At 48.0% G+C, this 16,591-nt stretch overlaps 1 protein-coding gene across 1 annotated transcript; it reads right to left on the bottom strand.

The window, feature by feature from the left end:
* Positions 1–2,662: 2,662 nt before the first annotated feature.
* On the bottom strand, positions 2,663–4,762 carry VRTN (vertebrae development associated). Its single transcript, XM_065940906.1, has one exon. It carries the CDS (start codon positions 4,760–4,762, stop codon positions 2,663–2,665), a length of 2,100 nt encoding a protein of 699 aa, XP_065796978.1.
* Between the last annotated feature and the right edge of the window lie 11,829 nt (positions 4,763–16,591).

Here is a 16,591-nt window from a genome sequence, read left to right as displayed (position 1 = left end):
AATGAGAAATAGGATTCAGTTTGATCAAAAAAAAAAAAGCAGTTGAAGAATAACAGCGTGACATCACAGTGGTCCCATTGCATTCATTCATTCCTTCTTTCAACAAACTGTAGTACCTACTGTGGGTCAGAAACTAATCTACCTGTTGGGGATATGGTGGTGTAAACCAGGCCGGGGTTTATACTGTTAAGGAGGTGTGGGGGTAAGATAATCAAGTAAGTAAATAAACAACAAAAACAGATGGGAATAAGCCCCATGTAGAAAATATAGATGGAGAAGGCAATAGCACCCCACTCCAGTACTCTTGCCTGGAAAATCCCATGGACGGAGGAGCCTGGTAGGCTGCAGTCCATGGGGTCGCTAAGAGTCGGACATGGCTGAGCGACTTCACTTTCACGCATTGGAGAAGGAAATGGCAACCCACTCCAGTGTTCTTGCCTGGAGAATCTCAGGGACGGGGGAGCCTGGTGGGCTGCCGTCTATGGGGTCACACAGAGTCAGACACGACTGAAGTGACTCAGCAGTAGCAGCAGAGAATGTAGATGGGGTATGGGGCAGTGACTCAGATCTGAATGTTAGGGAGCTTGCCCTGTAAAGATAACAGGGCAAAGCACTCTAGGCAGAGCGCAAAGAGTCCAAAGGAACAGACGCGAAGGCCTTAAAGCGAGAGTAAGCACAGCACATTCAAGATCAGAGACAGCCAGCGTGACTGCATGCGGTGGGAAGGGCAACAGGGGACCAGTTTATGAAGGTAGGACTGTGTAAGGCAATACAAGGGATTCTGAGAGTGAAAGGAAGCCACTGACACCTTTCAGATAGGAAAGTGACAGAACCGGACTTCCCTTTCAGATCTCTCTGGTTGCCCTCTGGAGAATGGATTGTATAAGGCAGGAATGGAAGGAGGAGCCAGGGAGAACCTGAGATGTGGACCAGGAGAGACGGTGGGGCAGCAGCATGAAGGGGAGGGTTCTGGGCATACTTTAGAGTCAGAGTCAACGGGACTCGCTGATGCACTGGATGTGGGGGTTAAAAATACAGAACCAATAATGACTCCCCAAGACCACAAGGATGACAGCTACTGCAGAATACCTAGACACAAGGAGAAAGGGCTGCAGGGAACTTCTCCCCCAGGCACATGGCATCGCAACAAGCAAAGGCCTGGTCTTAATAATCAGCCCTGCTGGAGGGGGCAAGCAAGTGAACCCACGCTGAGGCTTGGTTTCCTCACCTAGCCTGCCTAGGTGCATTTCAAGGACTAAATAGAAGTCTGACACCGACTGGACACTCACGCTGGCCTGGCCTCTGAGCATACTGAGGTGGCCAGTTTTCTCCCATTGTTGGGGCTTCCCAAGCGGCTCAGAGGTAAAGAATCTGCTTACCAATGCAGGAGACACGGGTTTGATCCCTGAGTCAGGAAGATACCTTGGAGAGGGAAATGGCAACCCACTTCAGTATTCTTGCCTGGAGAACTCCATGGACAAGAGGAGCCTGGCAGGCTATAGTCCACAAGGTCACAAGAGAGTCAGACATGACTGAGCAACTAAACAACAATTCCCATTTGTTGGGAAATATCTCTCCAGGCAGCCAGAGCCCTGTCCCCAGCTGGAAGAACACCCAAGGTCAACATCTAATTCTAAGCAGACACCCCAGAGTAATTCCCTCCATCCTCCAAGTCTTGGACCCTGGAAAAGAAATGGTCACTCTCAGTCCTCTAAATCAAAGGGAACGTGGGAAGGAGCAGTCACTATGGCAAAAACAAATACCAGAGACCACAGGCTGTGAGCACCACATCACTTTATTTCTTTGGTTTTCCAACTTCACTTTTGGACAATGCAAAGTCAGTCTCTCACCTGCCTGGCCCCTGTGTGGTCTCACTGGAGACAGGGCTTGGGCTCTAAGGAGCTCAACAGAAAAATGGGGGTCTCCAAGGACTGCGGGGTCCACAGCAGATGCACCAAGCACCAGCAGAGACCCAAGGCTCTCTCCCCCAGCCCTTTACCAAACTCCTCGCAATGAACGGGCCAGCCCTCAGTGATCAGGCTCAGGACCCTCCCCTAGAGGCCAACCTTGGTCCTTCTTCTTCATCTCCACTTCTGCTCATACGGAGCCTGACACCCTCTCCCTCAGGGGCACCAAGCAAAAGTAATGACCTGCTCCACAACTGGTCTCTAATTTTGCTTTGGAAAACATCTTTGAGTAAAGAGGGCGCCAACCCCCAAAAGAAACTGAAGGCATTTATTCTGCCCAATGGGACAGATGGCCACGCTACAATACTCCCTCTGTCCCTGGGAAAAGCTGAAAGCAGCTGTAGCTAACCAACCTCCCTTCGGGTCCCCACATACACAGAGCTTCCAACACGAGCAAGGGGGCCCGGCCAACTCACTTAAATCAAAAGACTAAAAAAACCAAGACACGATAATAAAAATAAGAATGGTAAACAACTGAAGAGAACATCCCTGGTCCTGTAACTCTCTACAGGAGGCCAGACGGCGGTCTCCGGCTCTCTCTGCACTGGAGCTGGGAAGCAACACAAAACTGCCCTCGGAGTCACGGTAGACACCATGGCAGCAAAAGGGATCCTGGCCAAGCCAGGGGGCGACTCAGGCCTCTGACCTTCTCCCAAGCAGTCCTCCTTCCTCCCAGCCCCTTGCACACCTCCCCATCAGCCGTCCACCAGGGTGAGGCCATCGTAGAGGGCGCGTTTCCACATGTAGTAGGTAGAGCGGGCGGTGAGGGGGAAGAGGGTGCTGAATTCCTTGTAGGAGGGGAAGCTCTTGGACTGGAAGCGCTTCTGCAGGAACAGCTTGGCCTGGGCCTTGAACTTCGTGGTGGCCAGCATGTCCATCACCAGCACCTGGCTGTCCCGGCCCCCCGCCGCCGCTGCTGTCACCACAGGGTGGCTGGACAGGGACCCACTGGGGGGCCGACCCTGGGCCGTGGGCCCCTCTTGCAGGGCCCCCTCTCTGGAAGGCCCTCCCGGGGCCTTCCCTGGATCCTCCCCTGGAGAAGCTGCCATCTGCCGGGTCCCTGCAGAGGGGGTCAGGGCAGCTGTCACATTCCTGCCAGCTTCTTTCTCCTCTGCCTCCTTCCTGCCCCCTCTGCCCAAGGTGGGGGCCCGGATCTGGAGCTTGGACCGGCTTCCGGGCCAGCTCCGGGCCAGACTCTTCCAGATCCAAAAGGAGGAGGGTGACAAGCTCGGGTAGCGGAGGCGGAAGCGACAGAAAGGGAGGTGCCCACCGAGCACCTGCTTGCGGGCTGCTCTGCGCAGACGCCTCTGCCAGCGGGACAGCGGTACCCTCAGGGGCAGGAACGCCCGCGAGGCAGGTGGGCCCCTATCCGTGGCTTTCGCCGCCCCCTCTCCGACCTCACCACCCTTCCAAGGGAGCAAAACCTTTTCGCACACCGGCGCTGGCTGGGGAGGCCCAGACTCCGAGAGGGCCGGCCCTGGCTTGAAGCTGGGGTTCCTTCGGAGAGCCTTTCGGCGCCAGTTGTAGTAGGTGGACCGGGAGATGCCTGGGAAGCGGCGTTTGAAGCAGCGGTAGGGTACCAGCGTATTCAGGGCAATGCAGTGCTCCAGGTACATCTTGGCCCTCTGCATGAAGATGATGTCAGGGACGGACACGGCCTTCGAGGAGCATCCCAGCCCCTTGGCGACCTGCCGCTCCGGCAGCTTCGCCAGCCCCTCCGCAGGGGCTAGGGCCTGGCAGGTGCCAGAACCCACGAGCTCATGCTTCCAGGCGTAATAGGTGGAGGGGGAGATCTCCGGGAATCTCTGCAGGAACTGCTGCAGCGGCACGACGTCCCCGCGGTGGAAGGTGTCCTGCAGGAAGTGCTTGGCGGAGAGGGTGGCCACCTTCTGCCGGTGCTCCTGGGACTGCCGCCGCCAGCGGTAGAAGGTGCTCTTGGTGACGCTGGAGCGCTCTCCCAGGTGTGAGTAGCTGAGGCCGGGCTCGCGACTGAGCAGCTCCAGGGTCTTGGCGGGCGGGGGCAGCGGGGCCGGGCCGGGGTGGGCACTCTCGGCCTCCACCTCCTCCAGCCCCACCACGGGCGCAAAGTACTGGTGGCGGAAGAGGTGGCCGCTGAGCGGCTGGCCGGCCCACATGATGTGCAGCGTGGCGGGCGTGTGGTCGCAGCGGCGCGGGCGGATGACACGGTTAAAGTACGGCCGGATCTTGAGGTTGCGCAGCGGGTAGATGGAGTAGATGTTGCGCTGGACCACCGAGGCCAGGGCGTACAAGTGCCACACGTTGGAGAAGCTGCTGGGGAAGCAGGTGGCCTTGACGTCCGCGTCGAAGATGGCCTCGAGCGTGGCGGGCGGCAGGCTGGTCATCTCCGGGGACTCCTCGGAGCGCAGGGAGTAGCGCACGGCCTGCAGCATCACCTTGGAGTCGATCATGCCCTGGAGGTAGTAGTGGCGGTGCAGCAGCATCTCCACCACCGTGCGCGCCCGCAGCTCCAGGCTGAGGCCCGCGTCGCCCCACAGCAGCAGGCTGGCCGCCTCGAAGAGCAGGCTGCCCTCGCCCTGGCACACCAGCGGCAGCATGTTCCGGGGCGCGTCCTCCGGGTACAGGCTCAGGGCCACCGAGTCCACCTCCAGCACCTGGGGGCCGGTGCCTCCCCCACGGCGGGTGGGGAGAGCGAAGGAGGACAGGACCTGCTTGGCCTCCAGAGCGGCACCGACGAGGCCCTCCAGGCCCTCTGACTCCACCGCCTCCTGCAGTTCCTGCAGCACGCGCTGCACCAGCTGCTCCCGAGAGGTCATCCTAGCAGGGCAAAGGGGAGAGGGCAGAGGTCAGGACGGGTACCCGGATGACACTCCTGGGCCCTCTCCCTCCAGATAATGCCTGTCTACTCCCATTCCGCCATGGAAGAAAATGGCTAAGTGCCTCCTGGGGTTTGTTTAATTACCCAGTGGTACAAAGGAAGAGCTTGATCTTGGAGAATGGCTTTGAATCCTGGTTCTGCTATTAGCTTGAGCAAGTCATCAACGTCTCTGTGCTTCTGGTTCCTTTTCTGTTAAAAAGGAGACAATAATAAAAGTATGTACTTTATAGATTTGTTGTGTATAAATGAGACAAAGTAAAATATGGCGATAAAATGGGTATATATGTATATATATACACACACACACATATATATATACATATATATATATCTCCTTAGAAAACTGCCTGGCACATAGTAAAATACTATGAAAGTGTTAGGTCTTAATATATTAGAGTATTATCTAGCATTATGGAAATTCTCTGATGGCCCAGCAGGTAAAGAATCCGCCTACGATGCGGAAGACACAGGAGACTTGAGTTCAATCCCTGAATTGAAAAGAGCCCCTGGAGAAGGAAAATGGCAACCCACTCCAGTATTCTTGCCTGAAAAATCCCATGAACAGAGAAGCCTATCATCTATAGGGTCACAAAAGAGTCAGACACGACTGAGCGACTACATTTCTAGTATTATACATATTATATAGTACATAGTACAGGTATTAAAGTACAGTCCACAGGCCCTTGCGGCTCCCTGAGATTTTCAGAAGAGCTTCAAGTTAAACTCTTTTCATAATAATACTAAGATAACAACCCTAAGATATTGTTTTTTCAATTGTGCTAACATTGGAGTAAAACAGTAGTACCTCAGCATGAATCAAACTAGAAATCACTATGTTCTTCACCACCATGTAGTCACAGTTGGGAAAAAGAAAGCTAGTACCACTCCAAAATGTCCTTGATGCAGCAAAGATTATTATTTTTTTAATCACAAGCCTTAAATACATGCAGCATTTCTGCTGCACACTGGTGTATAATGAATGAGTAAAAGTTGCTTGGGCTGCATGATGAACTAGATGTTTTTTCATACAATAACATTTTTTAACTTGAAAAAAAAATTAAGTGGCATTAGTCATTTAGACTTGGATATATTTAACAGATATTTTTCTCAAAAGTGAATAAGGTGAGCCTGTCACTTCAAGGAAAACTTTATGGTCAGTGAAAATTTTTGAGCTTTCATATGAAAATTAGAATTTTGAAAAACCTTTATCTGCTACAGTGAGCTTGACAGCTTCCCAATACCTAAAGATTTTTCTGATGGGAGCAGTGGTGACACTAACACATCTAACTTTTTAGACTATGTAATGGAATGGTCAGCACTTGAAGATCTGTGTCACTCAATGAACCCCCTTTACCAAATAACCAATAGTCTGGCACAGTTAAAAGATCATTTCAAAGTATAAAAGAAAGCAAAGGATTTTAATATAATAGGGTACCAAAGTTCCTGAATATTGTTTCAGATTCTGCATTATAACTAAGGTTTGAGGAACTACCACCTGTTAATTTTTTGGTGTAGTTGTCAAAAAAGTCCCCTGAAAAAGCTATCAAAATACTCTTTCTAGAGAAATTTCCTAAGGTCTAGTGGTTAGGACTTAATGTTTTTCACTTCTGTGGCCTGGGTTCAATCCCTGGTTGGGGAGCTAAGATTCTACATACACCGAAGTTAAAAGACCTTCCCCTGTCCCTCTGTCCATCTATATCTGGATGAAGTTGGATTTTCTTCATATTCTTCTACCGAAATAATGTATCACCACAGACTGAATGTAGAGACAGATGAGCATCTACTTATCTTCTGTTAAACCAGATATTAGAGAGACATGAAAAACCTAAAAGATGCACTGTTCTCACTAAACCCTTTTTGTTCTAGAAAAGTTACTTTTCATGAAAACTATTATTCATTACCATGTAACAGGTTTTTTCTTTTTAATAAAGAAATCTTTTCTAAATGTCTAAGTTTTAATTTTGAATGTAACATACGTTGACCAATGTAAGCTATATAAACAAAAGCTCTTCAGGGTCTTCAATGTTTAAGAGCACACAGGGGGCCCAAGACCAAAAGGTTTAGAACTGCTGACCTGAGACAGAGATGGTCTTTTCGAAGAGGTAGCAGCAGCCTAGCCCTTGTGCTGACAGAGATCTGATAAGGAAGGTTTACTATTTGCCATGCACTGTACCAATCCTGGCAGTTGAACTTTAAGGTGGGAACTACCATTACCCCCAATTTACAGGTGAAAAAACTGATACAATCAAAACTAGGCTCATCTGCCCAATTTGCCCCAGGCAACCTAAGTGATGCAGCCAATAGTTGAAACCAGATGCTCTTTAGGACCTGTGATTCATCTACTCCAGCTTAAAATGCCAGTCACCTCTCAGTACAAACTAATCCTCCTAATTACTGGTAGGTTTTCTGTGTTGTTTTGCAAAACAGAGTAATATTCCTCTGTGGACACTTTTTTAAATTAAAAAGGAAACCATTAACTGTTCTCAGATCTCTGTTCTTAGAGTTTAATAAATGACTTTAGATTAGCCTTGGGTTTAAAAATTGTGGGTGGGCATACACATTTGCCAGCTCACTGCACACCTAAAAGGAATGTGTCTTGCATTCTTATAAGGGATGTTTGAGTGTAAATTATGGTTCAGTAAAGTGGAAAAGTTTTTAAAGAACCAAAGGCTTACCACTAGAATTTTACTTGATAACCATAAAAAAGAAAGCATTTTAAAAACTGGTAATGAGAATCACCTTTGGATAAAAATTTGTTGCCTGTAGATTTTTTTTTAATGTGCTTGTGACAAAACTGATCTAACCTCTCACTGAATTTCTATTTGTACCACATTATTTGACCCTGGGATTGAGCTTTTAATCTGTTGATCTTTTATATACTTTATATTTACTTCTTTAAAAACTTTTTTTTTGACTCAGGAGATAAACTTCAGCAAGAACACTTCCATATGCGATAAAAAACTGAGCCTTGAGGAACAAACCGTACACACAGAAGAGCTTTTTCACTCTGGCAGACAACAAAGATGATGGGGGTTTGTTTTTCTTGCATATCACTTGTAAATGCTGCGATACAGACACATATAAGTGAGCTCTCTGCTCTGCTAGATACTTTCCAAACAAAATTATGAAAATAACCACCATTACCTACTGCTTACTATGTGCATTTAGGTAATTCAACCAAAATCTCAACAAAGAAGAGGGGACAATTAAATCGTGTGGGTGATTCTTCCTGCTCTTCCATGTGGGGAACAGGGCACGATGTTACCTTGACTGATTACAAGTTTCTGTGGGCTCTGCATTGGAGGAGCGTTTGGACTTCAGGCTTTACAGAAGTAATTTTATTTATATGCGGTTCTCACTTTCCCTCCACAGGAGCTACAACTGCATCACACCTGCACCTTCACCAGGATGGCTACTCTTAATTCACACTTAGAGAAACAGAGGCTTGGGGGTTAAATTAAATAACACTCCCAAGACCACAAGCTATTAAAACTACAAAACCTAAGCAATCTGACTCCAGAGCTCCCCTCAAAACCACTGTAATTCCACCAACCAGAGAAATACAGAGCCCAAAATGCTCATTACCTAAAGGATACAGAAACGTATGGATTCTTGGGGGTTTCAGACAAATCTGGCCATTTTACAGATAAGGAAACTGAGGTCCGGGAAGGTAAAGTTGACTTGCCTGAACTCCCGCAGCAGGGTCCAGATCCCCTCCAGCACGTCCAGATATATCACACTTCTTCCGGTGCAAACCCACCCCCTCCCTCCCCTGTCCCACCCTACCTACCCGGCCCCAGCCCAGCCCCACCCCATTCCACCCTAGCTCATTCCTTTCTCTTCCCCAAAGAGGTAAGAGGAGGTGTGAGTAGGTAATACCCTACTTCTTTTTTCCTCTAAAGCTTGCAGAGAAAAAGTAGCTCCCCAGAGAGGTGCTGCACCCTCACAACTCAGGTGGGTCTGGACCAGCAGAGAAGGGGGCAGCGGGGAAAGGCAGAGGCCAAAGGGGGAGGCTAAATCATACTTAAGTAGACAATTGGTTGATGGGGTTCAGGTGCACCAGTCTTTTCGGAGATGGCTCCCTGGAAATACAAGGCCAAGCAGAGTTGGCGATTACCAGGTGCGTTCGTAGAATAAGGTGCAGAAAGTGAGAGCTAATCTAGGTGCTTTGCCCAGCTGGCCTCACCATTATTAGAAGGAATCTGTACAGGCGTGAAACCGAGGAGGCAAAGCCCCTCCGGATATACAGGCTCCCCTGGCTTGAGGTTGGAAGGGGAGGAAACAGGACATCCAGAAACATCTAGCCAGCATCTTTGACACCCAAGAAGGGTCTGGAGCCAAGGAAGGGATGAATGGACACAGGTAGCTTCTGCAGGCGATTCAAAGCCTCATCTTCACCGAGGCCTGCTTTCCTCCCCCACCACCCCCATCTCCTTATTTCTAGCAGACAGGGTCTCAAGCGCAGGTTTGGCCTCTGTCCCTTACATTTTAGAAGGAGTGAGCCAGCGCTCTGGGCAGGGCCAGGGGAGGTGCAGACAGTGCTGGCAGGTCTCTGGCATCTAGAACAGACACCCTCCCTGCCAGCCTCTCCCTAGACTTCACACCTGCTCACCACGGACCCCCATCCTTCATAAAGCAGGGCCGACAAGCATGAGAGGAGCCACACAGGCAGGCCTCTGTGAGACTAGCATCTCCCCCAGCCCGGCTCCACGCCTCTCCTGCCTGCCCTTCAGTCCCCCTGGTCACGCTGACCCAGCCGCACAGGCTACGCCCCTGGCTCAAGGGAGCGCCAGCCATCTTGGTTTCCTCCCCAGTGGCCAGGAGGCCCCGTGGGGCATGAGGGGGCCACAGGGAGCTGCCCAGTGGCAGGCAAGTCCCACGGCTGCGACTTCCCAAGGAACCTCCCACCACCAAGAGAAGCACCAGGCTGGGCCTCAGGCCTCCCCGTCAACATTGCCTCAGGAGTTCCTAAGTCCAGGGGCTCTAGTGGATCTCGTGTCTGGAAGGGAAGGTGAATGGGCAGTGGTTCCAGCCTCCAGGAGGCCCCCGGGTGGCGGGGAGAGGGGGCGTCAAGGGAGGGGCTAAGGCCTGGGGAGGGGAGACAGGCTGGCGAGTGGGGGTGGGGAAGGGCTGGAGGTGGGGGTGGGAAGAAGGAGAACTTGAAACAATGCCTCCCCTCCCCGTCCCCACACTCACACACACACACACACTCACGCACACACACTCACACATACCCACAGCATCTTCAGAGTCACTGTTTGACCCTTTGAGCCCTTAGGTGTCCCAAGGCCACCCCCCTCACTCCCCTGGGGCCTCCAAACTGCATGAGGCACCCATTCTTCCTAGTTTAGAGGAAACTTCCTAGTTTACTGACCTCGAGGGTGGCCCAGAGCCCAGGGGGCGTCCACTTCTCTCTCCACCTTCCAGCTTGGGACATGGAAGTCACCCTGAGGGCAGCGTCCCCAGCTGAGCGCCAGGCTCACTCCAGAACTGGTGTCATATCCGTGGTGGACCATTGAGCATGGACTGTCTTCAGCCAACTGGCCGGTGGAGAAGCGGCTTAAGCCACTCCCCGCCAGGAAATCGCCCACCCTCAAGGGCTCTGGTCCCAAGATGAAAGAAGTGCAAATTCGGGGGTCACTTCCAATGGTAAAGTGATAGCAGCTATTGTGTCAGCCTCTCTACCCAGCCGGGGGTGTTAAAGCGCCCTGACCTAGCTCTGAAACGGACCCCCGAACTGCCCAAGGAAAACTTGAAAGAAAGTTGAAAGATTTCCAAAGAGTTTGGGGGGAGGGGAGAGGAGGAGAAGGTTTAGATAGAAAGACCCAAGGAAAAGAAGAATGTGCGGCCAGGCTGAGAGGGGGAGGGGGGCAAGAGTGAAGCTGGGGCCTTGGGGAAACTGGCCTTGGCTGATTGATTAAAGAACTTGGGGCTCCCTGAACCCCAAGGATGCATCTCTTCTATGAGGCAGCTCCCTTCCCTGGCCCCACGAGACGGGGGAGGCTGGAGAACTCACTGCCCCCATTTTGGTGCAGGCCTCCCTCCCCTTCCAGAAAGGCCTCCATCCCCACCTCGCTCTGAGCATCCCCCTGCCTTGAGGCTCAACACCTCTCACTTCCAAAATGTGCCTGTGCCAAAGATGCTTCTGCCCAGGATAAGCCTGGTTTTCTGAGCCCCGCAGGCAGGTAGGAGCGTGTGGTTCCGGGGGCTTCCGTCCCTCCTGGCAGCTCACCTCAGCCAGAGGCCTCAGATAATCCCGGAGAAGCTAGTCCTATCCGCCCGTCCAGTTCCCCCGCTGGTGGGGGAGGTGAGGGCGGCCAGATTGCAGCCTTTAGTGGTAGCTCCCCCCAGAGGCTTTCCTGCCCGGCCTTAACCCTTTGGAGTGCGGGGGCCAGCAGCTTCTCCCAGGCTTCCGTTCTACCCACCTCTCTTTATCACCCTACCCCCGGCTGCCACTGTAAAATGCCCTCCAGGGTCAGTTATGCCCCAGCTCCACTATTAACATTTTCTACTCTGCCAATCATGAACCCTACAGTTATCACCTAAGTCAAACATCCTTTATCAGACATCCATCCTCAGGAGGGCTGGATGCGGGGGCCACAGAAGTGAATTCAGGTCCTGTCCCGACATCTTAATCACCCCAGCCCCACCCACCATGATGGCAGTCGCCTGAGGCTGTGGTTTAGACGCTCCTGGACTTGGATTTGAATGCCAACCCTGCCCCTATACTAGAGTAGTTGTTGAGTAGTCCAGTTGCATCCAACTCTTTTGCCCCCCCCCCCATGGATTGGGATTTTTCCAGGCAAGAATACTGGAGTGGGTTGCCATTTCCTTTCTCCAGGGGATCTTCCCACATGGCTTCAGACAAGTAGTTTTAAACCTCAGAGCCCTGATTCAGTGGTTATTGGAACATAACATTTACCCCCAGAGTTGTTAGGTGTACTCAACAAGATAAATGGAAAGCATTTAAGACTGTGCTTGGCACAAAGCAAGTATATTCGAGTTCTCAGCTTCTCCAGTGGCTTAACATGAATGCAATATTTTAAAACTGAGAGCAGTGGTGATTTTGCAGAAGGAGATGGAATTACAAGATACTTTTTCTTTCCATATAGCTTTGTGTCGTTTGACATTTTGTAAGGAGTCTGCATTCCTTGCTATTATTTAAAAAGGCAATGAAGATAATTTAAAATTAAAGGCTAATAGAATCTTTAAAAGTATTTTTTTAAAAGAACCCATACTGATTCAAAGGTTTGCTGGTGCTTCCACTACCAAAGTAAGAGACTAATTTGGAAAAATGTAGAATAATTGGGAAAATCTTAAAAGTAAAGTAGTAGGAAGAAAAAATTACCTACAACCTCATTATCTGAAGACAGCTATTGTGAACATCTTGGTACATTTCTTTCTAATCTAGTTTCTTTTCATAGACCTACACAAATTAAACTCTGTCTTTACAAAAGACCCTAATGGTACAGAACAAAAAACAGAGTAAGTTCTCCCTTTTAGCCCATAACACATTCTCCTCACTATGAGAACTAAAAGAACTGCCAGTTCTTTTTCTGTGCGTTTTCAGCTTTTTCTGTGACTATATACTTGTATATTTTTCTAGCCTCTCTGTGCATATTTTTATTCTACATTAAATATTTTAAGCTACTTTTGACTAATAAATATTATACATGTACATAATGTATATTATATACATATATAACATCTAAAGAATAATACAGTAGTCCCTCCTTATCAACAGTTTTGCTTTTTTCGATCTCAGTTGTGTTGTTCTTAGTCCTCAGACTCTCTACAACCCTGTGGACTGTAGCCCACCAGGCTCCTCTGTCCGTGGGATTCTTCAGGCAAAAATACTGGAATGGGTTGCCATGCCCTCCTCCAGCGGATCTTCCCAACCCAGGGATCGAACTCAGGTCTCCCGAATTGCAGGTGGATTCTTTACTGTCTGAGACACCTGAGGTCAACTGCAGTGCAAAAATATTAAATGAAAACTTCCAGAAGCAAACATTCATGAGTTGCATGATGGGATCTCTCATTGCTCCACTGTTGGTCCCACTCTGTTTCACCTAGGACGTGAGTGACTCCTTCCTCTGATCAGCATATCCACATTGTATACTCTACCCACCTAATTAGTATAGGGAAAACAGTTTACAGAGGGTTAGGTACTCTTCCCCTCTCCACGGTTTCAGGCATCCACTGGGAATCTTGGAATGGGGTTAGGGGTGGGGGTTGACATGGGTGGGGGGGACTACTGTATCACTGTATATTATTCAAAATGCTTGTAAATATAGATTCAGAAATTTACTAAAGGATTCAAGATCAAAATTGCAGCCTTGTTCTCTGTCTACAGTTTCTCTTTCTAGAAGCAGTCAATATCATCATTTCTAGGGTATCATTCCAGAAATATGTATAAAGAAGCAAATCTCTCAGAGAGCACTTTTGTCCTTTCTTTAAAGCTTAAATGTAGTATGCTAAATACTCTTACGCCCTGGTTTTTCTCACTTTAATTTTTTACCCAGAGCCACCACCGTTCAATAAAATGTAGAAGGCAGCCACACATTCCTTTTATACCTTCTAGTGGCCACATTTGAAAAGTAAAACGGAACTGTGCTGCTGTGCGCAGTGTTTAGTCCCTCAGTCGTGTGACTCTCTGCGATCCCATGAGCTGTAGCCCGCCAGGCTCCTCTGTCCATGGGGATTCTCCAAGCAAGAATGCTGGAATGGGTTGCCATGCCCTCCTCCAGGGGATCTTCCCAACCCAGGTCTCCTGCATTGCAGGCAGATTCTTTACCTACTGTCTGAGCCACCAGGGAAGCCCTTAAAAGGGACAAGTGAGGGACGTGCGTGGTGGTGAAGTGGTTAAAATCTTGCCTTTCAGTGTAGGGGTTATGGGTTTGATCCCTGGTCAGGGAGCTAAGACCTCACATGCCATGTAGCTGAAAAACCAAAACCTAAACAGAAGCAGCATTGTAACAAATTCAATAAAAACTTTTTTTAAAAGGGAATAAGTGAAATTAATTTTAACAATAAATTTTCTTTAAGCTAGCATATCTGAAATATCACTTTGACAGGAAATCAATGTAAAAACTTATTGAGATATGTCATTCATTTTTTATACGAAGTCTTCAAAATCCAGTGTGCATTTTCCATTTAAAGCATATCTCAATTAGAACTAGATACATTTCATGAGTTCTATAGACTCATGTGGACGTTGGAAAATATATTAGCACATATCTAGATGTACCATGAACTCCCATTTTGTAAATAAACATTATATATTATCCAGTCCTCTACTGATGAATTGTAAGATCATTTCCTTCTTTTTCTCTTCAACCTTGCTAAAATGGTAACCTTGCACATATATAATTTTGCATATATGTAGGTATAACTATATCTTTAAAATATACATGTAGAATAATTTAGATAGATTTTGCCAAATTTCTCTTCGTAGAAATGGCAACAGCTTATTTCTTCCAAAACAAGAGTATATTCTCCCTCCCCTTAAGCATAGTGTGTTATCACATTTTTTTTGTCTTTGCCAATCTAATGAGTGAAAAATTAGCCCATCAGTATGGTTTTAATTTACATTTTTAAAATTATGAGTAAAGGAGAACATTTTTCATATATTTAAAAGCCATTTATGTTTCCTTTGCCCATTTTGCTATTTGGTTATAGGCCTTTTCTTACTGATTAAAAAGAGTTTTGTATAAAGACAATTCTTAGTCTATGATAGTCTATGATAGAAATATTTTTTTCTGAGTTTGTGGTTCATAATTGGACTTGGCTTAGGGTGTTTTTTTTTTATCCTGAAGAAATCTGTTTATTTTTACATATATTGAATGTGTCTTGTCTTTAATGGATTCTGGATAAGGTACATTTTAATTTACCTTTATTTAAACCATGAAGATGAGGTATCACAAAATTAAGGGCCTGGCCATAAGTTATCCAAACACCAAAAATTCCAGATTCCCAGCAATAATTAAACAAACTCCTCCAAGTAGACATCTTTAGTTAATATGTACCTTGCTTTGAACAAAATTCAGATTTAGGAAACAGATGAGTTCAGGGCAATCCTTCAGTTATAAAGGGACACACAATAGAAGAGCTTCCTTTACATAATGAGCTGAGATAAGTAATTACCTGTATTTAAATGTGTAGCTTTCCAAGGGTTGTATAAGTGGGGGTTCACCTGTATTGGCATCAGTTAAAAAAACAAGTCCTGTATTGGGTGAAGTAATATTGACTCACTGTGTAGTGAAAAGCCTGAGCTTTGGGGTGTAACGGGCGAGTTAAATTTCCAGCTCTTTGCCTGCATGCCCCTTGAATGAGCCTTCTCACATCTTCAAGCCTAATTCCTCACTTAAAGAATGAAAATAACACCCCAGAGTTTGCTCTGAGGATTAAATGAAAAACTGCTTATGAAGTTCTTAGCACAGATCTCAGGATAAAAATCTCTGGACATGGTGCTGCTTCAGATTTAGCTGTCTTCCCTCCTCATTCTCCTTCTATGGAGATTTAAAGAATTCATCCATCTGCCATTTAATTAATTCAGCCACTCAATGCCTTATTAAATAATTTACATAGTAGACCATCATTCATTCTATTATCTACTCACACATTCACTCATGCACTCTCATTCATTCAACATGTATTTGAGCTCCTCGTATGGGCCAGGTCCTGGGCTAGCTCTGAGGGCACAGTGGCGTCTACGGACCTGACTCAAGAGTTTGAGGGTGGAGATTCAAAAGTTTCTCATTCATCCCACAGGAACAAACACCTGTTTTCACTGTCTACTGTGGCTCTGGATCCAATGGCTGCTAGTTTTAGTTCCATGACATCGTAAACTTCCTTTCTTTGTTCCTTTCTCTTCTCACCCTCCTCTTGCATTCTTCTCTTTTACCCTCTCTTTGCCCAGAAATCTACCCACGTCTCAGGCCCTTACTACTCCTACCAGAGTCCCTTGGTGATTACCAAGACAGATGACCACTCAAGGCTCGAGTCAGACCAACCTGAGATGAATCTCAGCTCCTCCACTTCCTAGTTGGGACAAATCTGACCCTCAGTTTCCTCCTCTGTAAAACAAAGATAGTAACATCGACTTTGTTCAAATGATTGAATTAAACAGTGACGTCACCCCTTGGCAGCCAAGAAACCTTTACCAACCAGGGAGATATGATCCATCAGTGGAGCCTCTACATCGGCATTATTTTCAGTATTGTGTAAGTGTTGGTCGCTCAGTTATGCCCTACTCTTTGCGACCCCGTGGACTGCAGCTCACCAGGCTCCTCTGTCCATGGGATTTTCCAGGCAAGGATACTGGAGTGGGTTGCCATTTCCTTCTCTAGGGGATCTTACCAACCCAGGGATAGAACCCGGCTCTCCTGCACTGCAGGCAGATTCTTTACAGACTGAGCTACGCAAAGAGCTAGTGTGTCTTCCGGTCAGAAGCCATAGCGCCCGGGGAGTTTCCCAGTAAGTGCTCAGTAAGAAGAACTGCTATTAGCTGCTTTTCACAAGGAAAGCCCGTCACTCCTGGCCTCCAGCTTTTCTCAGAAACCTGTGCTGTAAGGCTAAAGCTAGCTTAGCTGGTTTTATTTGCAACTCCAATCTAGCATTCTTTTTTTCCCCCATTTTTTGGCCTGGCCGGGAGGTTTGTGGGACCTTAGTTCCCTGACCAGGGATCAAACCTGGGCCTTCAGCGGTGAAATAGCAGAGTCCTAACCACTGGATCGCCAGGGAATTCCCCTTTGTAGCTTGAAAGTCA

The sequence above is a fragment of the Muntiacus reevesi genome, chromosome 7 (genome assembly GCF_963930625.1).
Source record: "Muntiacus reevesi chromosome 7, mMunRee1.1, whole genome shotgun sequence".
Lineage (NCBI taxonomy): Eukaryota > Metazoa > Chordata > Mammalia > Artiodactyla > Cervidae > Muntiacus > Muntiacus reevesi.
Note: the sequence above shows the minus strand (reverse complement) of the source record. Positions and strands in the feature narration are given on the sequence as shown.